Below are 22364 nucleotides of genomic sequence, written 5' to 3'. Positions count from 1 at the left end.
TTCTCCTTTATTCCTTGTGAAAATGAAAAATTCTTAGCTTAAACTACATCCTATCAGAAAAAAAACGTAATTTCTAATTTTCACGGCCGCGTTCTAATAAATTCAGCAAAAACCTGTGGGGTCAAAATCTCACTATACCCCTAAATTCCTAGTGTCCACCTCCTAGTGACAGCGGCCAATATCCATGTTACGGTGTCTCCCAGTGAATTCAACAAGAGGATTTTACTGGGAAGTACCAAAATCCTAATTTTTCTACTTTATTTGTTGAGAAAATTGAAACTGTTGAGCTAAAGCTACATCTTATTGGAACAAAAAATTACATTATTCGTTAAAGTATTCACTGGGGGACACAGTGCCATGGGTATAGGCTGCTGTCACTAAGAGGCTGACACTAGGTAAATATAAAAAAAATGTGTGGCTCCGCCCAGTGTGCTATACACTGGGCACTCAGTTCCCCAGTTTTAGCCTAGTGTCCTTGGCAGGCAGACATGTCCTGCACTGCAGGCAATTCTGCTAGTTTTTTTTTCATTTTATTTTTATTTATTTGTTTTTCATGTGCCCCTTGTGTGTTCCACTTGGTGAATCCCCTGCGGGCGCTAGGCAGAAGGAATTCCCACTGTTTATGTTGATGCCCGCCATTTTGGCAGATGCTCTTTCTACCTCAGTGGATGCCTACCTTTCTGGTGGATGTTCCCCGCCTTGGCACCCAGGTTCCTATCATTACCGCATCTGTGGTTGATGATGCCGAACAGCGACACTACGCGTGTGTGCATTTTCCGAAGGGGTGACAGGCTGCGCCTGAAGACGACTGACAGCTAAGTCCCCCGCCCACCCCCCCCCCCCGAATGGGAGCTGCTGTAGCTGGTGAAGGAGCAATTCAGACTATGCCAGCGGACTTTACAGCATTCTATATAGAGGGGGTTCTTTATTCTGAGGTGTTGTGTCCTTACTAAGGGGTCTCGAACGCTTATGTGCTCGTAGAAATGACCCTCAGTTTTTTACTACAAGCCACGTCGTTCCGCAGGCGTTGCCATTAATTTAGGCCCGACTTCGGTTCTCTGCTAGGCCGCAAGTTGGCCACGCCCCCTTGCTTTCCCGCCTGCTCTCCTCCCTGCCCCACCGTTTTCCTATGCTGCTTTTTTCCATGTACTGATTAGTTGTTGGGCGGGACAATGAGTCACATTCCTGCCCTGTCAAACCAGCACGTCGCGGATTTTTCTGGAGGGGAGGGGTTTTCTATTTCCTGTTCGTGAACGACATAGTGCCCTAAACTGGTGTACTAGTGTCATACAGTGCTGGGGACGTTTCTTGCTTCACGGGGGACACAGCACCTAGGGGGTCTGGTAAGTTAGCCATTGGCTATAGTAGGGCTGGGCAATTAATCGAAAAATAATCGAAATCAAAATTAAGCGCAATCAATTGACGTCATCTTGCAAATTTTGGTTTTACCAATTTTTTTTCTCGGTTTAAACTATCTGCATGTTTAGGACGCAGATACAGTTAAACCTAATGTTAGAGCAGACCGTTAGGTCTTTGCTCTACCATTCACTATGTTTCGCCGGACGCGAGGCAGTGACGTCATCGTGCCTTTCTGCGCCGTGCCGCACAGACCAAAGGAGCAGAGGGATCTCCTTCACTCGTCGTTGGAATGGGTAAGGTGAGTATGTAAATTATTTTTTTTTATCAGGCATTATTGGGGGCAGCTGTGCGGGCATTATACAGCATGGGGCAGCTACGGGGGACTTAATACTGTGTGGGGTGCAACTATAAGGGCATTATACTGTGTGAAGGGCAACCATAGGGCATTATAATGTGTGGGGGCATCTATGGAACATTATACTGTGTGGGGCAGTGTCGGGTATATTATATACAGTAGTATACAGCAGGTTCAGGGAATAAATATTAAATCAATGGCGTAACATGCAAATAGGGGGTGTGGCCTAACTAATCATTCATTAATCGTAATTGAGGTTACATGTTCAATTAATGGTGATTTTGATTTAGGTCATAATTGCCCAGCCATAGGCTATAGTGTGTTTTTCGTAAAAGGCTCATAATATGTCTTCAAAGGGAAAAACTCCTAAGACTCTCCCGCCTCCCTCACCCAGGCGGTTGATAATCTCGCCCGCCTCTCTCAGGCCACAGTGGATGCCTTACAATGCCTTCCTCAGCAATTAGCATCTTAATTGTCTGACCCCTCTCAGGCACAACAGCCCACTCAGGCCTGCAGACATTCTTCCCTGGACTGCACTCTGTAACGTCCGCGGTCGCTGACCACGAACTCTTCTCATACTGCCGACGCCCTTCTCTCCAGAGATGCCATCACATGCGGCTGTCCTGTCCCGCAGTGACCACTAGGGTGCGCGCGAGAGCTCAGTCCAGCCTTAAAGAGCCAGAGCGCACACATGTGTGAGATTGAGCTGATTGCTCCCAGATCACCCTGGACAATAACAAGGGCCCTGCCCCTTTCCTCATTGCCTGAGCGTTGTTTGTAGCTTCCCGTGTCCGTCTTTGCAAATGGTCCCTTGAGTGTTCTCCAGTTCCCAGTGTTATACCGTTCCTGCTACCTGTATCCCATGCTTACAAATGAGTCCACCGCCTCCACACCGTTCTTTATAGTCTACGGCCAACAACCACGTATTCCTCTCCCTGTGTCTGCTTCGTCCCATGTGCCTGCAGCTGACTCTGCATTCCGGGACTTTCTACAGATCTGGCAGCAAACCCGGTCTTCTAATCTGCTGGCGGTGGATCGCATGAGGCAAAAGGCAGATACGAGGAGAAGAGAGCCGCCCCAGTTTCTTCTGGGTACCAAGGTCTGGCTGTCCTCAAGAAATATCCGGCTGAGGGTGCAGTCATGCAAATTCGCTCCCATTTTCCTCGGACCCTTTGAGATCCTGCAGCGGATCAACCCAGTCTCTTACAAGCTCTGGCTGCCCGCTACCCTCCGGATCCCTGACTCCTTTCACGTGTCTCTTCTGAAACCTGTGGTCCTGAACCGCTACTCTAAGACTCTTAGCCCTGCAGTTGCCACCAGCGGTTCTGCCTAGATATTTGAGGTTAAGGAGATCCTGGACACCAAAAAAGTAAGAGGAAGAACCTTTTATTTAGTAGATTTGGGAGGGTTCGGTCCAGAGAGATCCTGGGAGCCAGAAGAGAATCTCAATGGTCCTACCCTCATTAAGAAGTTTCTCTCTCGTTCAGGCCCCAAGAAGAGGGGGCGTAAGAGGGAGGATACTGTAACGTCCAAGGTCGCTGAGCACGAACTCTTCTCATCCTGCCAACGCCCTTCTCTCCAGAGATGCCAGCACATGCGGCCGTCCTGTCCCGCAGTGACCACTAGGGTGCGCGCGCGAGCTCAGTCCAGCCTTAAAGAGCCAGAGCGCACACATGTGTGAGATTAAGCTGATTGCTCGCAGATCACCCTGGACAATAAGAAGGGCCCTGCCCCTTCCTTAATTGCCTGAGCGTTGTTTGTACCTATCCGTGTCAGTCTTTTCAAATGGTCCCTTAAAGGAACAGTGTCACCAACATTTTTTTTTTTATATCAGTATTATGTTAGGGTTTTATTAAAAACGTTTATATTTATTTGTGTGTTACTTTTTTCTATTTTTACACTTTTTCTTCCCTATGGGGGCTGCCATTTTTTTTTCCATTTCTGTATGTGTCGATTAACAACACATACAGACATGGAATACGGCAGCTCCAGTCCCATAGGGACTGCGAACGGGGCCCGTTCCATCCACTATGGTGTACGCCGTGTGTGTGGGAACGGCGCATGCGCCGGTCCCACACAGTCCGATTTGAAATGCGCGCCGTCCGGCGCCATTTTCCTGTGGACCGGAAGTCGCGGCCGGGCAGTAAGATTACTACTTCCGATCGCGGCTTCCGGACTTGTGCACATGGAGCAGCGGCAGCAGACGTTGCGGACGGACCGGAGGGAGCGGCGGCGGCGACTGGAGCAGGTAAGTGATTTCTATGTATGTTCGTGTTTCAGTGTGTTTTACTAGTGTATGTAAACCTTCTACACTGTGTGTTAGCTCAAAAAATGGCGACACACAGTGTAGGAGGTTAGACCGTTCAAACCCCTCGTTTCTCCCGGCACTAGCCAGGATAAAGGAGGGGGGGATTCTGAGAGCTCACTAGAGCGAGGGATTTTTTCCCAATTTTGCAGCATAAAGCAATGTGGTTGCTTTACCACATGCAATGCTGCAATTTTGGGAATTGCTCCATCTAGTGACCAGTGCTGGGAAATATTATAAATTGAATCCAATTTATAATATTTCCTGACTCGTGAAAAAAATAAAAAAAATTAGAACAATGTTTAATCACCTACACACTAATTGTTTAACTAAAAAAAAAAAACATGTTTTGCTGGCAACACATTCCCTTTAAGTGTTCTCCAGTTCCCAGTGTTCCTGCTTCCTGTATCCCGTGCTTCCGTGTTCCTGCTGTACAGAGTTGGAGTCGTGTTGTGTCGCCTGCTACACCCACTGTGTTTTACCGCACCTGTTGTCTGCCTGCTGCCAGAGTTCCATCCGAGCCTAAACCATCGCTACTGTCTGAATTGCCACAGGTACCTTTATCCGAACTATAGCCATTGACTTTGTACCTGTTTGGCCAGCTGCTATCCAGCTTCGGCGGTACGGACCAGTGGGTCCACATACCCACAGATCGTGACACACTCGTTCTAGTTCTCGTAGTGCATCCCACAAGAGGGCAGGAAAATCAAGGCTATATCCTTCTTCCACTGATTCCTCTTTGGACAAAAATGCTGCAGTCGTTCTTTATTCCTTTCATTCAGGAGATATATCTTAACCAGCTTCTTCAGGGTATGTCTCTCTCTTCGACTCTGAGTTTGAGTGTAATAGAAGCAAATCCACTCCTCCTGTTGTGAGGTATCTCATTTAGGCAGTGAGAGATATACTTAAGATTGCGGATAATCCTCACGAATCCCCTCAGAATGAGTTGTTATTGCATCGCCACAGGCGACCGCCTCTGGTCCTTCCAGATCATAAGGGTTTTGACAAATTGTTTTCTGCTACATGGAAACACCCTGACGGCCAGGATGGCCACGAATTTGATTTATAACTCCCTGGATCCTGTCCAGAGAATCAGGACATCATCGATAAATCTCAACCATAAGAGAATCCATTACCTCCATCTCTCCATGTCCTCATTAAACACAATTTTCTTCTCCCACCTGCCCAAATAAAGGTTATCATAGGAGGGGGCACATGGAGTTTTCATGGCCACCCTGAACTGGTGGCAAAATTTACCATAAAACAAGAAAAAATTCGCTTTTTGTGAGTTTGAAAAGTAGTTGACCCAACACTTCTTTTTGTTGTAAATGGGAAGCTTAATCAAGCGTTTTTGTACGTATTTTCCAGTGGGTAAAATGCGCCAAAGAATGTGTCAAATACATGCTGTGTAATCCTGTCAACTGAAAACATTCACCCCAGGGTCTTCCCTCTTGACTTTCACCATTCTTAGCCTTTTGGTGTGTCCTATTACTGCTGCCAGCTAACATTGTAGAATTTCTCACAAATTGTTAAGCTGAGCACTGCTTGACAATTTGACACCTCTTCCTGGCTTGTAACCAAAAATAGCGAGGGAGGCTGAGTCTCCCACGTACATTTACAGCAGCTGTGAGTCAGATTGCTTTGCCTAATTCACCTTGCTGTAATTCTGGGAACTGCTCCCTCTGGTGGGCAACATAGGAAAACATGTCAAATTATTATTTAATTTTTAATACTTCCCACCTTGTGGAAAAAGGGAAAAAATATTAAAATAATTAAGTTACTAAATAAAAAGTGTTTAATTTGCAACAAATTCCCTTTAAGGCCCTGTTCACACTGAGTTTTTTTTACTCGAAACCACGTCGGAAAATGCGCCATAAAACGGCTGAAAATGCCTCCCATTGATTTCATGGGAGTCGGAGGTGTTTTTTTCCTCGCGAGCGGAAAAAACGTCTCGCGGGAAAAAGCGACATGCCCTATCTTCGGGCGTTTACGTCTCTGATCTTCCATTGACATCAATGGGAGGCAGAGAGCATTTTTCGCTGCGTTTTTGCCCGCGGCGCTCAATGGACGCGGTTGATAAACGCAGCAAACGGCGTGCAGGCAGATCAAAATTCCAGATGGAATTTTGAGGTAGAATTTTCTACCTGCAAAAAAACTGTGTTAACAGGGTGTAAGAGGCTTCATAGCCCTTAACAAAGTCAATCAGGATAACCGAGCAGTCTAGCGCTCTGCGTTAAGGTCGCAGTCCCCACTGGAAGCGGTGATTCAGATTCCATTTCTGACACCAGAAAGCCCAAAATCTGACACCAGATCCCTTTGTGTAGGGGGTGCCTCCAAATGTCTTCTGAAGCTGGCAAAGTATAACCTTTCCTAGGGTTGAAGATCATGCAGTCCGGTTATTCAATAGATTTTTATTCGCTTCCTCTAGGAAGTTTTCTCATACTGCTCCTTTATGTCAGGTCATCCTGGATGTCTCCTTTGTACAATTTCTAGATCCTAGAGGAGGTCTTTACTGGGAGAGGAATTGGAGTGTATTCTCCTGTAATTCTAGCTCCTAAGCCTTTAGGGCAAATGAAGGAAAGGTATCGACCTACGATTCTTCAGGAAGATGAAATTCAAATAGGAAACTAATCAGATCCTTGAAAAGGCGATTTCATGACCACTCTGGTCTTGAAGGATGCATACCTTCACATTCACATTTTTCTGCCTCTCAGAAAATATCTAAGAGCAGTTGTTCACAATTACTTCAATTCACAGCTCTTCTATACAGGATCTCTTTGGCTTCTCACACCTTTTCTAAGGGGGTTACCGTTATAACTGCCTGTAAGAACACAGGGGATATCTGTGGTTCCAAACCTGGACGCTTCCTCTGATACTCCATCTTCAAACTACTGTCCAGTAACTCCAACACTGTTGGATAATAAATTGGGAAAGTCAGACATTGTTCAAGAACAGAGACGTTCTTAGGTTTTTTCATATATTTCAAGGAGATATTCTCTCCCTTTCTCCCTTGACGGGAAAGAATCTTGGCAGCAGAGTGTCTTATGTTTCATGTCAGCTGCTGTAGAGGCAGTATTTTCACATGTCTCAGTTTTTTTATTACTTTATTAGTGCCGTGGTAATGGCAGTTGACTGTTTGACAGCGTCCGTTACTTAGTGTTAGCCATTAAAAAGGCTAGCACTAACCTCCCGCTATTACCACGGTACCCACCTGCCACCAGTGGTATCGGTATCTGGAGTGATGGACCGGCACTGTGGCAGCTGCAAGTGGGTATTATGAGGCTGGGAAGGGCCAAAAACTTTCATGACCAGCCAGATACAAAGAGGCAGCAGCAGGCTAGCGTTACAAGGGTGTGAAGGGCCACGATTTTTTGGGCCTTCCCAGCCTCATAATACCAGCCTGCGGCCGCCCTGGTGCCCTACCATCTTTCAAGTAGGGTTGCACGATGCAGCCCAGCGGGGAAGATCAGAGAAATCTCTCATCTCCGTCGTTATTCCTCTGAATGCTGCGATCAAAGCTGAAGGACCCCAGGGCTGTTTAACCATATTTCCTGTTGTTAGGGCATACTTAGTACACAGGCAGTTGTTCGGACATACCTATCAGTACACAGGCTAATGTACTGGCATATGTGCCAGTACATTAAAGTTGAAAAATAAAAAGTAAAAAAATGTATGTTAAATAAAAAAATTAAAACTATATTTTTTTTTTACAATAAACATTAAAATACGTCTCAATACATAAGATATACACATATTTGGTATCATCGCGACCCTAATAAATTTATAGCATCATTTATGATGTTTACGCTGTTATAAAATAAAAACTGCTTTCTTTCACTTATTAATGTGAGGCACGAGGTTTTATGAATGTTGAACTTCCATGTGCCTCACATTAATAGTATTTAACGCCATCATGCACCTCACACATTAACCCAATGTTGTCCATTATGACTGAGGAACATGATGGGGTTAATTACTATTAATGTGAGGTACATGGAGATTCAAAATTCATAATACCACGCGCCACACATCAGAAAATGGAAGAACTTTTTTTTAAAAATGTTTTATTGTTGGTAAAAGTATCATTTTCTTATCGAGTATCTCAATACTACACGAAGTATCGGTATCGAAGTCCAAATTCTGGTATCGTGACAACCCTACTTTCCAGATGGTCGGGTACTGGATTGTACCCGGCTCTTTCCTATACCCCTGGTGGCGGTGGGTACCGGAGTAATAATGGGGGTTAATGCTAGCCTTTTTACTGGCTAACACTAATCCCCGCCTTACTTATGGACACTGTCATATGGACAACTGCCATTACCAAGGTGCTAGTAAAGTATTAAAAAAACACTATCTTTATTGAAATAGAAACTCCCCCACAAGACCTTTGTTCACAATTTTATTAAAATAAAAACGTAGATCATCGCAGAAGTCCAGAGAATCTACGACGTAGTCCAATAAGCTCCAGCGGAACCCACCAAACAAAAAAATAAAATAAAATCAGTATGAAAAATAAAACTACTTGTAGAGACGTGCAGCAGACTTCTGTCTTCTCCCCTGCGCAGCAATAGAAGCTAGAGGTCAATGGAAAGGAATTCCCTTAGGGCATGTTCACACGGCGCTAAAAAAAAAATTACGTGTAAATGTATCGAATACATCAGCGTTTCTTGTGAAACGCTTTTTAAAATACAGGCGGTTTTTACATGTTTTGTGTGCGCTTTATATGGCGCGTAGTTATGGCACCCACTGACTCTGGGAAGATTTGGTGCATTTTACGTATGTACTAAGGGCTCGCTTTCCCATTGATGTAAACGGTAAGCTTAATCAAGCGTTTTTTTACGCTTTTTTCGCATGTTTTTTACGCATTTTGTGTGTGCTTTTTGCACGTTTTTGGCACATAATTAGAACTCCTATTGACTATGGGAACATTTGGTGCGTTTTATGTTCCAAAGAATTGACCCAACGCTTCTTCTTTTATGCAACGCGTTTTTTAAAACGTTTGCGTAATAAAGCACATTGTATGAACTAACGGCTTGCTTTCCCATTGATGCGTTTTTCGTCACGTAAGATGCGCCAAAAACGTGTGAACATGTGAACTGAAAAGTCATTCACCACAGGGTCTTCCTAATGACTTTCATCATTCTTAGCATTTTGGTGTGTTCTAGAGCTGTTGCAAGCTACCATTTGTAAAATCACTCCCAAAATGGACCTGGACACTGCTTAGCAATTTATAGACACCTCTTCCTGGCTTGTAGCCAAAAATAGGAAGCCTCCCTCCCACATTTACAGCAGCTGTGAGTCAGGTTGCTTTGCCTGATTAACCTTGCTGTAATTCTGGGAAGTGCTCCCTGTGGTGGCCAACATGTAAAATTATTATTTCATTTTGAATACTTCCCACCTTGTGGTGGAAGAAAAAATAAATAAATCGAAAAAAATATGATAAAAGTAAGTAACTTACTAAAAAAAAAACGTAATTTGCGACATATTCCCTTTTTAAATCCACGAAACCTACCCTGGGTAGATGGAGTTTAGAGGCCAGTAAACTGGCTTACATTGTTAGATCTCTAATCCACCTCATTTATCTAGAGCCCACTCTACTAGAGCAGTGTCCACCTCTTGGGTTGAAGAAAGTCTTATCCCGCTAGATCAGATTTGCTGTGCAGTTTGGAGCCCGCACTTAAAGGGAACCTGTCACCAGAATTTCACCTATTGAACTTTACTTATTCCTCACTGGCCGCTGCTATCAAAAGTTCATTGCCGTTATCCCCTCTCCTAAACTCCTCCCCCGACTGTAAATAATGGTCTGCAAACATTTTGCGCTTTTTATCGTAATAATCCGGCGTCCCTTTGTGCGCACACACCAGAAGAGGACATCAATGCACAAGCGCAGGATTTTGTGTGCTGGGGGAAGGTGACGAGCTGTCAATCAAAAGTAAGGAGGCGGGGAAGCGCGGAAAGACTTGAGGAATGAAAATATGACTTTTTTCAAACGAAGATCTGACTCTTTTCTGCTCATTAGCATACGGTGTGGGAACACTAAAACACTGAATACTAAAGCTACAGAGCCGACTAAGAAGACAATTATAGGTTATATAGAAATGATTTTTCACCCACTACCACCAGGTATTGCTGGTTTAATAGGTGAAATGCTGGTGACAGGTTCCCTTTAACATTTATTAACCATTATAGCTTGAATTTTTGGTTCTCCGAGGAGACGGCTCTTGAGCAGTCAATTTTGACTTCCACCAGTCAAGAGGGCCCTCCCTATGGGGTTACTTCTTGCTAAATCCCCATTATTGTGCTGCTGGTAGGACGTAAAGGAAGTGTAGATTTATAACGTTAAAGAGCCTCTGTCACCAGATTATAAGTGCCCTATCTCCTACATAATCTGATCGGCGCTGTAATGTAGATAAGTGTTTTTTATTTTAAAAAACGATAATTTTTGACAAAGTTATGAACAATTTTAGATTTATACTAATGACTTTCTTAATAGACAACTGGGCGTGTTTTTACTTTTTACCAACTGGGCGTTGTACAGAGAAGTGTATGAAGCTGACCAATCAGCGTTACACTTCTCATTGTTCCAGCCCATTGTTTACAGTGTGATTGTGCAGTGAAAGGAGCTGGGCTGGAACAATGAGACGTGTATGACGCTGATTGGTCACTGATTGGTCAGTGTCGTACACTCCTCTCCACAACGCCAACTTGGTCAAAAATAAAAAAACACGCCCTGTTGTCCATTAAGAAACTAATTATCATAAATCTAAAATTGCTCATAACTTGCTCAAAAATGATCGTTTTTCAAAATAAAAACCACTGTTGTGACCTACATTACAGCGCCAATCATATTATGTAGGAGATAGGGCACTTATAATGTGGTGACAGAGCCTCTTTAATCTGTTTTCCCTTAGTCCTAACAGCAGCACAGGCTTCCCGCCCTGATTAAGGCTACTACTTTCTAATAAACACAAGGTGGGAGGGCTAGATGTCCTTATGTAAAAGGACATAAAACAGCGATTGCCCCGTTTCTTGGGGGTTTCGTTTTTACGGCATTAATTGTGCTGTAAAAACTACATGTTCACTTTATTCTATGGTTTGATATGTTGCTTTGTTTTTACAGCTGTAGTTTTTATTGGTTTTTGATCACTTTTTATTCAATTTTTTGGAAACCTTTCCGTCTTTTAAATAAAAAATTTTTACGACGTTCACCAAGAAGGTTAAATATTATATTTTGATAGTTTGGACTTTTTCGGACGTGGCAAAAACAGTAACTTTAAATTTATTTAAAGAGGCTCTGTCACCAGATTATAAATGCCCTATCTCCCACATAAGCTGATTGGCGCTGTAATGTAGATAACAACAGTGGTTTTTATTTTGAAAAACGATCATTTTTGCGCAAGTTATGAGCAATTTTAGATTTATGCTAATTAGTTTTTCGCAATAGACAACTGGGCGTGTTTTTACTTTTTACCAACCGGGCGTTGTATAGAGGAGTGTATGACGCTGACCAATCAGTGACCAATCGCGTCATACACTTCTCATTGTTCCAGACCAGCATGATCCACAGCAGTGTGATTGTACAGTGAAAGAAGCCGGGCTGGAACAATGAGAAGTGTATGATGCTGATTGGTCACTGATTGGTCAGCGTCATAGACTCCTCTGTGCAATGCCCAGTTGGTAAAAGTAAAAACACGGCCAGTTGTCCATTGAGAAACTCATTAGCATAAATCTAAAATTGCTCATAACTTGCTCAAAAATGATCGTTTTTCAAAATAAAAACCACTGTTATTTACATTGCAGCGCCGATGGGCTGTCGGAGGGCCCCCCATCTTTCTATTGACCTAGATGCCAGTGTCTCTTTTAACTGTACCTAAGTGGTTAAACAGCCAGGAACAGCGTTCCTGGCCGTTAGTCTTGGGTATCCGCTGTAATACACAGCTGACACCCGCAGCGTATGGATCGGGCTCAGCGTGTGTGTCTGCTCAATACCAACCCGTGTATACTACGACGTACTAGCACGTCCTGGTGCGTGAAGGGGTTAATTTAACACTTTCTTAAATATTTGTGTTTATTTGCATTGCGGATAATTTTTTTTCTTCTTTAGTTTTGCTCATTGTACTTCTCTTTTTATTGTAGTTTATCTCAAGCCTTTTCCAGCAGCAGCAGCAGCAGCATAAGCCATGTGTATGTATAACATGCTCTTCCGACGTACAGTGCGTTCTGACAACTGTACTTACTCGAATACAGAGACAGTGAGTATATGATCATAACTTTCTAATTATGTTTTTTTGTTTTTTGTTCAAATGAGGTTTTAAATTATAGCTTTTGGAAAGTCTTTAGACCCTTTGAATTTTTTCACATTTTATTATGTTGAGTAGGGATGTCACGATACCAGAATTTGGACTTCGATACCGATACTTCGTTTAGTATTGCGATTTCGATACCAATTTCGATACTTTTGCCAACAGTAATAAAAAAAAAAATTCTTCCGTTTTCTGATGTGAGGCGCGACGTGTGATGAATTTTGAACGCGCCTCACATTAATAGTAATTAATCCCATCATGTTTCTCTGTCATAATGGGTTAATGTGCGAGGTACATGATGGGGTTAATTACTATTAATGTGAGGAACATGGAGGGTAAATTCATCGCACCTCGCTCCTCACATTAATAAGTGAATGAAAGCCGTGTTTATTTCATTTTTTTACAGCGCACACATCATAAATGATGCATAAAAATTGTTGTGTGCGCCATTACTGAATGTGTGAATATTTTATGTATTGAGACTTATTTTAATGTTTATTGTAAAAAAGGTGAAGGTGGATTTTTTTTTAAATTTTAACAATACTTTGTTTTTACTTTATTTTTAAACTTTAATGTACTGACATATATCAGATATGGGCCAGTACATTAACCTGTGGACGGATAGCACACAGGCAGTTGTTAGGACATACTTGGGTATGTCCTAACATGAAATATGGTAAGACAGCCCTGGGGTCCGTCAATAGACCCTGGGCTGTCTGCCCATATATGGTATGGCCCTCGATCGCGTCACAGGAATTCCCTGTGACGCGATCCAGGGGCATCCCCCCTTCTCACTTTCCCCTGAATGCTGCAGTCAGCTGTGATCATAGCATTCAGGGTAATAACGGCGGAGATGAGAGGTTTCTCTGATCTCCGCCGTTATAGCGCGGGGCTGCGGCTGTGTAATACAGCCATTGCCCCGCTCCTGACAGGAAGTGCGCGCGCGGTCAGCATGAGGTGATGCGGCCGGCGCTGCACTAATGAGCGGCGGTTCAGGCACGGAGGACAGAACATGGGGGTGTTTTGTAGTGCGCCCGCCATGTTCTGTCTTCAGTGCCGCCGCTCATTAGTGCAGCGCTGGCCGTATCGCATCATCCTGACCCCGCGCGCACATGTCATGACTCAGGAGCGGGGCTGTGGCTGAATTACACAGCCGCAGCCGCGCTCCCATACATTCATGTATTACTATACTGAGCTGTGCGGCTGCGCAGCTCAGTATCGAAATACAGGAAATAGCGGTATCGAACCGTTTAGGGATGCACAGTATCGAAACAGTATCGAAGTTTCGATGCACCGTGCATCCCTAATGTTGAGGCCCTGTGCTAAATTAAAAACATTTATTTTTTTGCCATTATTCTGCACTCTATAAACCTTAATGACAAAGTGAAAACAGAATTTTCATAATCTTTGCTAATTTATTGAAAAGGAAAATCTAAAATATTTCATTGACGACCCTTTACTTGTAGCAGAAGTAGTTGAAGCACCTTTAGCAGCGATAACAGACAGCAGTCTTCTTGGGTATGTTGCCACAAGGTTTGCATAACTGGATTTGGGGATTTTCTGCCATTCTTCCTTGCAAATCTCTCAAGATCTGTCAAGTTGGATGTGGACAGCCATTTTCAGGTCTCTCCAGAGATGTTCGATTGGGTTCAAGTCAGGTCTCTGGCTGGACCACTCAATGACATTCACAGAGTTGTCCCTAACCCACTCCTGTGTTGTCTTGGATGTGTGCTTAGGGTCATTGACTTGAGTCTGAGTCCTAATTTGAACCCATTGTGATAGCCCTGTGATTCTATGGCTCGAGAGGTCCGAGTCCCATATTATTTAGTTACATTGAATGACACTGAATCACATTTAGTGGCATTGAGCTACATCCTATACAAATAAGCTGCTTACTCCGTAACAAAGCTGCTTGCTCCTACTGTATGCTAACCCTGCCAACTCTCTGAGACTTTCTGCACTGTAGGTTTCACTCTGAGTCTTACTCTGAATACCTATTAAATACCCCATAAACAGACCTGTGGGAAGCCTTTGATATTAGGCTTAGCTCACTCCATTGTTTTTGGATCGACTGGCTGTGAATGCTGTCTTGTATACCCTACAATAGACCTGTGTATCTTATAATAGTTCTTTGGAAAGTATAGCTAATATCACTGAGCTTATAGCACCAAAACCTGCCAATAGGAAATCGGGGTGTGGAGGTATGTCCCCAAAAGCTAAAGATAAAGGCTTGCAAAAGCCAGACACCATCTCCAAAATGGAGAAATTCTAGAAGTCACCTCAAATGAAGACCAGATTAGCTCAGAAAGTCACAGGTGGAGAGGAGGAACAGGATTCTATGATGAGTCAACTTTCAGGCTCACGATATGCAATCCTGTAGATTGAGGAGAATGAAGTAAGCAAAATTTGTGAGAAAATGAGGGTCGCAGAAGGGCAAATAAAGAGACATATTAAAGACATGACGACAATGAAAGAAGCCACAAATATGCATATTGAAAATAAAGATCTAAAAAATAAAATAGTTGACCTTGAAGATAGAGCCCGGAGGAATAATCTACGTATAATCGGTCTCCCGGAAGTTCTAGAAAGGAAAGCTTTGTGAATCCTTTTTCCAGTCCTGGCTGATTGATCTGGTATGAGATCTTCTATCCCCCTCATTTGTTGTAGAACGAGCCCACCAGGTCCCAGGGAAAAAACCTGTACCAGGTGCCCGCCGCGCCCCATAATGCTCAAGATTTTGAACTCTAATAACCAGGACATAATTCTTCGGGAAAAGTCAAGACCTTAAAAAATATGAATATACCAGAAATCAGATTGCTATCTATCCTGACTTTTCGCAGGCTACACGACTAAAGAGACGTCGCTTCAAGGATGTGAAGCTACGATTTCATCAAGCGCATATTATTTTCTATCTGATCTTTCCGGCAAGATTATGAATAGTTTATAAAGGTGGTTTTATGTTTTTCCCCTCTCCTCAGGAAGCTGTGGACTGGCTAGATGGACTCTAATTTTCTTAGCATTATCAATTGTAAAAGTATATTGTGTATTGCGATGGTTCTACGTTTATTTCATTTTTTTGTTGCTTCTCATTTCTGTGTAAGTGGGATGGTAACGGAGGGGGATGGGGTGTAGTGGGGAGGAGTGGTTCATAGGATTGAGATTGCTCAAAATTGCTTACTTGTGGCAACCAGACCACATTTATTATTTTTGCTAGTTCTCTGTTCATGTTTCAATTGGTGCACATAGTATCGGTGCATGTGGAACATTCATATTGGACTGAGCTACTTTGTATCGTTGCGGCAAACGGATGAGTGGTGTGAATCACTACTCCTGTCGGGTGTTGTATCGACACTAAGGTGTACCAATCATTACCTTATTCTTATACCTGATCAGGGAACTGTGTCTCTGTTTTGCCAAACGCCTATTCACAGTATATATTGGCATGAGTGCCCTATTTTAAATACTATATAATAAAGACATTTTAAACGTTTATTTAGGCAGGATTTCAATACGATGTACCAAAGATATGGTTAAATTAGTTGCTTGGAACCTCAGGGGAATAGGGGATAGGATAAAGAGATGCTCGATATTTGATACTATTAACCGCCATCTCCCGGCAATAATTTGTTTTATAGAGACCCATCTAATAGGAGAAAACATTGATCGGGCTGGGAGAAAATGATCAGGACAAGAGTGCCACTCGGTCCATACAACATATTCTAGGGGAGTGAGTGTATATGTGCACAATCAGATTAAATTTTATATTATTACACCCCAGATTGATAAGGAAGGAAGATTTATTATCCTCCAGATAATAAAGGGGAATAATTAGAGGGGATTAATTGTACACTAGTTTTTGTATACATCCCTCCACCCTATAAACCAGATGTTCTGAACCAGGTGTTACTGTTTCTGAACAAGGTTGATAAAGGACCTGTATTAATTATAGGGGACTTTAACTCCGTAATGGAGGAACAATTGGACAGGATTAAAGGATTGGAAGGTAACCATACATCTCTAGCCAGAACGTCCCCTCTTGCTAGGTTCTGTAACGAGACCGGATTTGTGGACGTATGGAGAAATAAATATGGCCCTAGAAAGGTCTTCTCGTGTTATAGCACAACATATGTACTATAAGTCAATGTCCCGTATCGATATGGTTTTGACTATTTCGGAATTTGTGGAGGGCATACCAAGAATGGACTATAAAAGGAACGGTATATCTGACCATACTGTAGTTAAAATAGCCCTAAACACTATGGGAGAGCCCCAGACAGCTAAAGTTTTTTTTAGAATAAACCCGTATTGGTTACCTTAATAGACAAGCAGGGGAAGATCGGTAGCGAAATAGCCTTCTTATGGGAGACAAATCTAAATTCTACGATGTGTTCTCAGAGATTCCGCTGCCAGAGGAGCCCTTGAAGTCACTATCCATATATACCCATATTTCACCTTAAAGATAGAGCCTGCAGATAGCAAAACTGCTGAAAAATGCAGAATACAAGTCATATAATTGGGTAATACTTCATGTACACCCATATGAGAGTTTATTCTGAAAAGTTAGGTAAACTATAACCTCGTCACGTTAGCCAAGCTATAACCGCTTCTCGTTAGCCATACGGCTATAAACGTTCAACTGCCGATGCCCCGTGCAGTTGTCACGTATATAAAAGTTTGCAGCGTGTGCAGGACTGCTTTAATGTATGCAGTGCTGCACTTTCCTGCCTGCTGGCTCTCTCCCCAATGGATTCCCTGGCCGGAGTTTTGCAAGCGCTCTGGCCAGGGACTCATGTCTTGGGAAAGCCCTTGACGTCCTATGGCCCGCATTCCCCATGTGGAGCATCAGGAGTCCCTTGTCCTGGGGAAGCTCCTGACGGAACTGTGCGTATATGGACAGTTAGGTCAGAGATTCCCCACAGCCAGGAAGTCCTGATGTTTTGCCTGGGTCTTCAGCCCCGGGAAAGCTCTTGATGTCACGGTCCATATATGGACCGTGACCTCAGGAGCTTCCCCAGGGACTACTCATGCTCTTCCCATATATAGCATTCAGAGAGAGTGAAGCCTCCTCCGACTCCCAGGACACTCCTCCGCTACTCCCGGCCATACTGCAGTTTGTACCTCAGGTGAAGCCTATCCCGTCCTTACACAACAGACTTCGGGTATCTGGCACCGACAGTGCCAGATCCCCCAAAGCTGTTGTGTGAAGTGGAGATGCAAGCAGGAGGGAGATCACCTGTGAATTTCCAGTAATAAACTGTCCATATATTGACCATTCCGTCACTGGAGCTTCCAGACGTATACGTTTAAAGAGGCTCTGTCACCACATTATAAGTGCCCTATCTTGTACATAATGTGATCGGCGCTGTAATGTAGATAACAGCAGTGGTTTTTATTTGTAAAAACAATAATTTTTGAGCAAGTTATGAGCAATTTTAGATTTATGCTAATGAGTTTCTCCAAAACAAAGAATACTATAAGCATTAATAAGGTCTATCTAGTAAATCATAATCCTTGCATATGGGAACCAATAACCGACAGAAAACCGATACTATTTCCCTCAATGCTATACAGTAAGTACAATCAATCAATGTAGCAAAAAAAATATATATATTTGTATTAATTTTACACAAATAGTTGTGCAAACCATTTTTTAAAAACTCCCAATAAAACACAACGTGCAAAAAGTTTCACACAAAACAGGACAGTGTATTTACATAAGGCAGGACAATAATGATGGTGATATCCTAGTATATAGAAACAAAAAATATATATCATGCCAACTTCAAATACATTTATAATGTATAACAAGATGCATCATAATAGCTAGACAGAAGCAAATACAAATCAGAATTTTATCATAAAAGTTAACCTCACCCACCATATCCCATATTAACTGCCTTCACACTGACCAGCACCATAGTGTGCGTTTTGCCAGGTGTGAAGCACACGTTGGGGTGCTGGTCAGTGTGAAGGCAGCTAATATGGCATATAATGGGAGAGGTTTTATGGTAAAATTCCTCTTACACGTGTAAACTAGCACCGATGTAGACGAGCGCCATGTAAACGAGCGCTGATCAACAAGACAGCTCTTTATCGGCGCTCGTTTTCTCCTTCCACAAGGAGCTATTATGGGGACGAGCGCTCGTTACTCCGATCGCTCGTCCCCATACATTATTATCATGTCGGCCGCACGTCTACCTGTTAACACAGGGAGATGTGCTGCCGACAGCGATAACATTTTTCATTTTTAAAACGATACGATCAGCAGATGAACGAGCTCGTTCATCTATTGATCGCTGCCCTGTTTACACAAGGCAATTATCGGCAATGAGCATTCTATTAACGACTGTTAGCCCGATAATTGGCCCGTGTAAAAGAGCCTTTAGACCTATTGTCTTCATTTAAATCCAAAAGAGAGGCTATGATAGAATCTGAAACAAAGTAGTTGATATTGGAAAACCTACCTCTATGTAGGACTGGGCATAACACAATGTATAAGTTTCGCCTTGGGTGTTCCTTTAAATGCCGTTTTTGAAAACAGCAATTCTGCTCTTTGTGGTTCCCTTTGTCTAATTTGACATTTAAAAGAAGACCGTACTATGTAAAATATTATTCTCCTTTCAAATGAGTCGCATGATATGCAACCTGGAGTATATTCATATATTAAGAAAGTTTGTGTTGTGCATCTCCAGCTGTGAGAATGCTTTGCGACTCAAGTTTCTTGATACGATTTTCATGCAATTTGAATCACACAGGATTTTTGTTGTTCTCAGAGAAGTTAATTGAACACATTTTGGATGGGTACAGAAGAATCGTTCAATTACAGTTGTTGATTTATTATCGTAGATATATTGAGCATCACACATTGTGAGACCATGTATTACTTGCTTTTGCCTCTCCGTTATGACCGTATATGTTTAACCATGGTTTTTATATTAAACAATATTGTGTTTTTGGTTTGCAGCTGTCATATGGCACCAGGACCACCCCGTCCTTTAAAAGTTGTTTGTATGGGAGGGCATCCCTTTCTCAGCTTTCTGCTTGGAGCATATGTTACAAACCTTGCAGGACGAACCCCTGACTGGTTGGGGTACTTGCGCTTTCTTTTAGTTCCGTTAGGTGAGTGAGACTTGTGCCAAATTAATGGATAGATGTAATTGTTTAATGTGACATTCTAACTAACCATTGCACTGTACTCTGCTTACTACACATTTTACAAACTTATATACAGCTATTGGTTCGTATCACCACTGACTATGTATTTCTCATTTTAATTTCATGTCAGTTATCACATATCCGGATGTATGATTATATTGTCACTGAATATAACAGTTCTCTTGAGCCCTGTTTTTGTTAAATACATTTTTTTTCTTGTGTTCTACATTTATACTCGTGGTTGTTGAATGTTCATTTGTCTTTTTATTCCTTTGCAGGATCTCATCCTGTATGTAAATATATATCCTCTTTGGATTCTCGCTATGCATCTTTGTTCTTTGATTCTTCTTGGAGAGAGTTGTTTAGCAAATCTGAGGTTCCATCTCTTGGTAAGTTTTTTTTATTTTTTTATTTTTTTTTGCTTTTGTTTTTTTTTACCATATATGTCTCTGTCTCTCTCTCTCTCTCTCTCTCTCTCTCTCTCTCTCTCTCTCTCTCTCTCTCTCTCTCTCTCTCTCTCTCTCTCTCTCTCTCTCTCTCTCTCTCTCTCTCTCTCTCTCTCTCTCTCTCTCTCTCTCTCTCTCTCTCTCTCTCTCTCTCTCTCTCTCTCTCTCTATATATATATATATATATATATATATATATATATATATATATATATATATATATATATATATATATATATATATATATATATATATATATATATATATATACATACAAACACTACTGTTCAAAAGTTTGGGGTCACCCAGACAATTTTGTGTTTTCCATGAAAACTCACACTTACAGTGAAGGAAATAAGTATTTGATCCCTTGCTGATTCTGTAAGTTTGACCACTGTCAAAGACATGAACAGTCTAGAATTTTTAGGCTAGGTTAATTTTACCAGTGAAAGATAGATTATATAAAAAAAAAAAAACTGAAAATCACATTGTCAAAATTATATATATTTATTTGCATTGTGCACAGAGAAATAAGTATTTGATCCCTTTGGCAAACAAGACTTAATACTTGGTGGCAAAACCCTTGTTGGCAAGCACAGCAGTCAGACGTTTTTTGTAGTTGATGATGAGGTTTGCACAGATGTTAGATGGAATTTTGGCCCACTCCTCTTTGCAGATCATCTGTAAATGATTAAGATTTCGAGGCTGTCGCTTGGCAACTCGGATCTTCAGCTCCCTCCATAAGTTTTCGATGGGATTAAGGTCTGGAGACTGGCTAGGCCACTCCATGACCTTAATGTGCTTCTTTTTGAGCCACTCCTTTGTTGCCTTGGCTGTATGTTTCGGGTCATTGTCGTGCTGGAAGACCCAGCCACGAGCCATTTTTAATGTCCTGGTGGAGGGAAGGAGGTTGTCACTCAGGATTTGACGGTACATGGCTCCATCCATTCTCCCATTGATGCGGTGAAGTAGTCCTGTGCCCTTAGCAGAGAAACACCCCCGAAACATAATGTTTCCACCTCCATGCTTGACAGTGGGGACGGTGTTCTTTGGGTCATAGGCAGCATTTCTCTTCCTCCAAACACGGCGAGTTGAGTTAATGCCAAAAAGCTCAATTTTAGTTTCATCTGACCACAGCACCTTCTCCCAATCACTTTCAGAATCATCCAGATGTTCATTTGCAAACTTCAGACGGGCCTGTACATGTGCCTTTTTGAGCAGGGGGACCTTGCGGGCACTGCACGATTTTAATCCATTACGGCATAATGTGTTACCAATGGTTTTCTTGGTGACTGTGGTCCCAGCTGCCTTGAGAACATTGACAAGTTCTCCCCGTGTAGTTTTCGGCTGAGCTCTCCCCTTCCTCAGGATCAAGGATACCCCACAAGGTGAGATTTTGCCTGGAGCCCCAGATCGATGTCGATTGACAGTCATTTTGTATGTCTTCCATTTTCTTACTATTGCACCAACAGTTGTCTCCTTCTCACCCAGCGTCTTACTTATGGTTTTGTAGCCCATTCCAGCCTTGTGCAGGTCTATGATCTTGTCCCTGACATCCTTAGAAAGCTCTTTGGTCTTGCCCATGTTGTAGAGGTTAGAGTCAGACTGATTAATTGAGTCTGTGGACAGGAGTCTTTTATACAGGTGACCATTTAAGACAGCTGTCTTTAATGCAGGCACCAAGTTGATTTGGAGCGTGTAACTGGTCTGGAGGAGGCTGATCTCTTAATGGTTGGTAGGGGATCAAATACTTATTTCTCTGTGCACAATGCAAATAAATATATATAATTTTGACTATGTGATTTTCTGTATTTTTTTTATATAATCTATCTTTCACTGGTAAAATTAACCTAGCCTAAAAATTCTAGACTGTTCATGTCTTTGACAGTGGGCAAACTTGCAAAATCAGCAAGGGATCAAATACTTATTTCCTTCACTGTATATTTATCAAATGAGTTGCAAAATGACTAGAAAATATAGTCAAGACATTGACAAGGTTAGAAATAATGATTTTTATTTGAAATAATAATTTTCTCCTTCAAACTTTGCTTTCGTCAAAGAATGCTCCATTTGCAGCAATTACAGCATTGCAGACCTTTGGCATTCTAGCTGTTAATTTGCTGAGGTAATCGGGAGAAATTTCACCCCATGCTTCCAGAAGGCCCTCCCACAAGTTGGATTGGCTTGATGGGCACTTCTTGCATACCATACGGTCAAGCTGCTCCCACAACAGCTCTATGGGGTTGAGATCTGGTGACTGCGCTGGCCACTCCATTACAGATAGAATACCAGCTGCCTGCTTCTTCCCTAAATAGTTCTTGCATAATTTGGAGGTGTGCTTTGGGTCATTGTCCTGTTGTAGGATGAAATTGGCTCCAATCAAGCGCTGTCCACAGGGTATTGCATGGCTTTGCAAAATGGAGTGATAGCCTTCCTTATTC

General features: G+C 42.4%; 1 protein-coding gene across 3 annotated transcripts in view; it reads left to right on the top strand.

Moving 5' to 3' along the window:
- The window catches only part of PACS1 (phosphofurin acidic cluster sorting protein 1), a 169750-nt gene that overhangs the window by 66488 nt on the left and 80898 nt on the right, over window positions 1–22364 (top strand). For all 3 annotated transcript variants that reach the window (XM_075837401.1, XM_075837400.1, XM_075837399.1), the window contains 3 exons: window positions 12156–12271; window positions 19287–19441; window positions 19756–19866. In XM_075837401.1, the coding sequence (XP_075693516.1) occupies window positions 12156–12271; window positions 19287–19441; window positions 19756–19866 (382 nt within the window). The remainder of the gene's footprint in view (window positions 1–12155; window positions 12272–19286; window positions 19442–19755; window positions 19867–22364) is intronic.

The sequence above is a fragment of the Rhinoderma darwinii genome, chromosome 9, assembly GCF_050947455.1.
Source record: "Rhinoderma darwinii isolate aRhiDar2 chromosome 9, aRhiDar2.hap1, whole genome shotgun sequence".
Classification (NCBI taxonomy): domain Eukaryota; kingdom Metazoa; phylum Chordata; class Amphibia; order Anura; family Rhinodermatidae; genus Rhinoderma; species Rhinoderma darwinii.
The sequence above is the reverse complement of the archived record's forward strand: the minus strand, read 5'-3'. Positions and strand labels throughout refer to the sequence as shown.